This window comes from Rhipicephalus sanguineus, chromosome 4 (assembly GCF_013339695.2).
Source record: "Rhipicephalus sanguineus isolate Rsan-2018 chromosome 4, BIME_Rsan_1.4, whole genome shotgun sequence".
Classification (NCBI taxonomy): Eukaryota; Metazoa; Arthropoda; class Arachnida; order Ixodida; family Ixodidae; genus Rhipicephalus; species Rhipicephalus sanguineus.
Genome location: NC_051179.1, coordinates 75,927,031 through 75,931,402, shown reverse-complemented (window position 1 = coordinate 75,931,402; position 4,372 = coordinate 75,927,031). Strand labels below are relative to the sequence as shown.

The window sequence follows — 4,372 nt, the reverse complement described above, 5'->3', positions numbered from 1 at the left end:
CGCTGGCGTTGGGCAGGTGATAGACAATCAACAGGAAAATTATAATTTGTTGAACACGAGGCTACTCGAGCAAGCGGAGTATCAGAACCCGCAAGGCGCACTTTTCTCACTCCTAATACTGTCGGTGCACGTTCTCTAATATCACCGTACAAGAGGAAACTACGTCGCAGTGCACTTCTTTTCACGTTTACAGAAATTAACTGCTTATTTCTATGCTCGGGAATCATCGTTGATTGCTTGTAAACGAGAAATACCTTATATATGAATCAGTATGACCGGAGATGTGAGATACATACATTTCTTCTTGTGCAGAAGGGTGGCGTAGTTGAGGCCAGCGAGGCCGTACTTGTAGTTGAGACCATACGTGGGGAGGAGCCCGTATCCCACGCTGTAGTGACCAACAGCGGGTGCAGCGGCCACAGTCGCCACGGCCGGTGCCGCGTGGTGCACCGTGTCGACGCGAGTGACGGCGGCGGCAGGTGCGTGGAAGGTGGTCACTGCCGGTGCGTGAGCCACCACAGCGGGAGCCGCGTGGTAGGCTGCGACCCTAGTCACGGCTGGGGCTACGGCAACGGCTGGTGCTGCGTGGACTGTGGCGACGGCGGGAGCAGCGTGGTACGCAACCCTAGCGACGGCCGGCGCGGCGTAGGCCACTGCGGGGGCAGCGTACGCGACCCTGGTGACGGCTGGAGCTGCGTAGGCCACTGCCGGTGCAGCGTGAACGGTGGCCACCCTGGCCACAGCTGGGGCAGCGACTACGGCCGGCGCAGCGTGGTAGGTGTGCACTCGGGTCACGGCGGGTGCGGCCACGGCAACTGGAGCGGGTGCTGCGAAGTAGGCCGGGGCGGCACGGAAGGTGGCGACCCTAGCGACTGCAGGGGCGACAGAGACGACCGGCGCGGGAGCGTGGTAGGTTGTCACGGCGGGCGCTACGGCTGCGACGGCGGGTGCGTGGTACGTCTGGAACCTGGAGACAGTGGCGACGGATGGGGCAGCGTGCACGGTAGTCACTGCCGGCGCTGCATGAACGGTAGCGTACGCCGGGGCGTGGTGGACGGTGGTCACTGCTGGAGCGGCGTGGACGGCGGCTACGGCCGGTGCTGCGACGGCGTAGCTGGCGGGGGCGAGGCCACCAACGTAGCCAGCGAATGCGCTGCTGGCCATAGCCAGGACAAGAAGGGCACGAAACTGCGAGAACAAATAGCCGTATAGCTTTCTGTACGTGCAAGTAGAAGATATCTAAGCTAAGCGGAAATAAATTCAATAAAAAGAGGTTCGTGTAGTTGTAAACTTTTGTTATCTTCCCTCATTAGGTTCATAGATATGGGGAACTACATAAACTATGTGCTGAATGTGCGCTTTATGCTGTTGACAAATTACAAACAGAGCAAGACCCTTTTTGAGGTCTCGATGCATTGTGTTCGCACATGTAAACATTCTTTATAATAACCATTTTAATAGCTTCGTATTATGTGTATAATGTCTTAACTTATTTTACCTAACTTCATTTACAAGAGGTACTTAAAGTAATGTAGGTACAGCGACCTTGTAAGTTTTTTTGTGGCACCGCATCCATCTTTTCATGAATGTATACCATGTCCATGTGTTAACACCTTCTTTGATTATCAGCACTCCCGGCATTCTTAGAGTGTCGGAGCACCATAATTGTCCTCCTGCTTCAATATTTGTCAATAGGAAGTTAACTCATCAAATGTAACTACAAAAGATCACCCCTGAACCAAGCTAGCATTCTCAGCGATTCCCATTTTTTACTTGCCACCTAAAACACAGCCGTATCTTTTTACCGAATAACGGGTTCCGCACCGATTTCACGAATCGGTTGCGCGGAGGAGAGTTACACCAACGTTTTAAATAATTTATCGCAGCGGTGTCCTGGATTTGAAAGTTTTTATATTAATCTACAATTGCAGTAGTGCAGTTGAGCAAGAACGCATTCGGATACAAGGTATCCCCCGCTGCGTGAGATCGCCGAATTCCGGCTGTGCGATGTAAGCAGCACACCTCTCGTAATGGAGTGTCCTACGTAAACGCAGTGGGGACAAATGTGTACCTTGGAAGTGCCCCTTAGGCCTTTCTGATGTATGAATTCGGTTGCCGTGTCACAGTTACTAATGGCTCACGGCAATGTGAAGAAAGGAGGCATTTGTCTTCCTCTATCGAAACTTTATATCTTTCTCCTATCCTTTACAGCTACTCTACACATTCAATTTCCAGCCTATGGATATCCTAATATGTGCAGTATTGCGCTGTACCATATCTCCGAGTACCTCGCGGCAGCTGATCTTTAGAGATAATGACGTCGCCATTATTTTTCTTATTACACGCTTTAGCGTCCCAAAACTGCACAGTGGGATATGACGGATAGCGCAGTTGAAGGCTCTGAAATAATTTCACCCGCCAGCCTTGTTATTCGGCGCGCACAACGGATGGTGGTGCACCAGTGCTTCTGCTACTTGCGAAACGGGCGGGATTCGAACTCAGTTCTTCGAGCTTTTGCAGCTCAGAGCCATGGCCATTGAATCGCGGCATCCCGCTGCCTTAAGCATGTGGTTAAGCTTCTATGCATGTTGTTGCGTGCCGTGAAATCTAAAGAACAGTAACGCAAACCAAATATTCAAACCTTTCTTATTTTGTAAGAGAAGCAATGATACGTTTAAAGCCTCGTATTTTGCGCCCTCTAAAGCACAGTGTCCACACGCACGGAAATGTTGAAATTTCGCTTTCATGTATCACCCTTTGCGAGGCATATAGAAAAATATTGAGGCCTTTTCTACTACTGTAACGATGGAGGCCAACGAAGCTTTGACTATGGTGTGTCTGGTATTCTGAATACTGATATAGCAAATTTATAAGCATATTATCACTACGGACTATATGAAGCCAGTAAAGAGACATGCACTCATATATCCCAGTGTTTCTTTTGCACGTGACGAATGTTATCTCATCAACGGCGGCTAACGGCAGTTTCAAAATGAAATCCTGCAGCACACAAAAAAACTGTTGTTTCGAAAGTGCAAACATGACACGACGTTAGATTGTTATGCAAGTGGTTTTTTCTTTTAGGCAAAATCGTTCACGTCATTATGCCGCGTCTGCGAAATCACACACCTTTACGTTTACTTTTAGGCCACCTCCATTTTTTTTTTTCGATGCAGGAACGCTGGAGTAGTCGAGGTTATTGTTTAACCGAAAATTGTTGTCCTACGCGTCTTTTGTGCGCGAACGCGATCCGCCAGAAGTAAGCAACATAAAGCTTCGCTGTAAAACGTCATCTACAGTGTTTTGCTTTATGTAGCCATTAAACTGCTTCCAAGCCATCGATAAATGCAATCTCATTAGTACAGCGTTAGTGCAACGCGCTGCTGAATCCCGGCAGTTCTCCAAGACTCCTTCTTCTGTTCGAATTTGCATAAGATGGTAAATTTGAATCATAGCTATATCTCGTATAAATAAGGAAGTGATCGCATGGACTAGTCTGCAGGGCATCCTGGAGAATGTACACTACAAGGGAAAGATCGAGGACAAAACAAAGCGGCGCTCGTCCACGTCTCCTTGTTTTGTCCCTGTTGTGGCCATTGTAACGTGCTCGGAGGTCCTTCTCATAACATTTATCCATATTTCGCTGCATCAGGCACCAATCGGAGACCCTTACGACGCCGCGACCCCTTAAGACAATGATTCATCCTGGAACTCAGCGACCAAAGCGAGCGTGAAACGCTGTAGACGTCGAACTCACCATGGCTACCGAGTGTCTGCTGTATACGTACACCACCAACGAACCGAACCTGTGTGATGCTCACCAAAGCAGCTTCCGGATGTTTTTATACCGGGACTTTGGGACAAGGATGACGGCAAAATGTAGCGAGAATGAAGTAAACACGGAGAAAGAAATCAGCGGCGACCACTGGTGGTGTTTGTTGTTTAGACGGTATCGCGTCGCGTGGCCGCCCATACACGGCATGGTTTCCACAGGTGCCGAAACGTCCCTGAACCAGAAGCGCTCTCGATATCCGTTCAGTGCCGGGGAAGCAGGGGGGGGGGGGTCTTTTACTCTTCTTTCTTCGCCCTCGGCAGTATACGCTCGTCGTTGCTTGGAAGCGTATAGCATCGCGAAGGCCGAAACGTCAGCGGCTTTTTTGGTGTAGCTACTGCCGAGGTGCGATAATGGGTGGTGCCATAGATGAGAAAGATGAGAAGAAATACGCCCACGTACGTGATACAGCGCTGTCGGGAGCTAAATCTTTCAGTGGCTAATGGAGCGGCTGTCAGTAATAATTACTTTGAACATTCTACAGTCCGCACACGGCGAGTGATGTTTGCCATTGAAGTGACTTAGCTAAAGGAATAACGG

At 49.6% G+C, this 4,372-nt stretch overlaps 1 protein-coding gene across 1 annotated transcript; it reads right to left on the bottom strand.

The window, feature by feature from the left end:
- Positions 1-255: 255 nt before the first annotated feature.
- LOC119391297 (cuticle protein 16.5-like) lies at positions 256-3,839 on the bottom strand. Its single transcript, XM_037658976.2, has 2 exons — positions 3,758-3,839; positions 256-1,188 (listed from the first exon to the last, which is right to left on the bottom strand). The coding sequence occupies exons 1-2, from the start codon at positions 3,758-3,760 to the stop codon at positions 256-258; spliced, it is 936 nt and encodes a 311-aa protein (XP_037514904.1). The 5' UTR covers positions 3,761-3,839.
- Between the last annotated feature and the right edge of the window lie 533 nt (positions 3,840-4,372).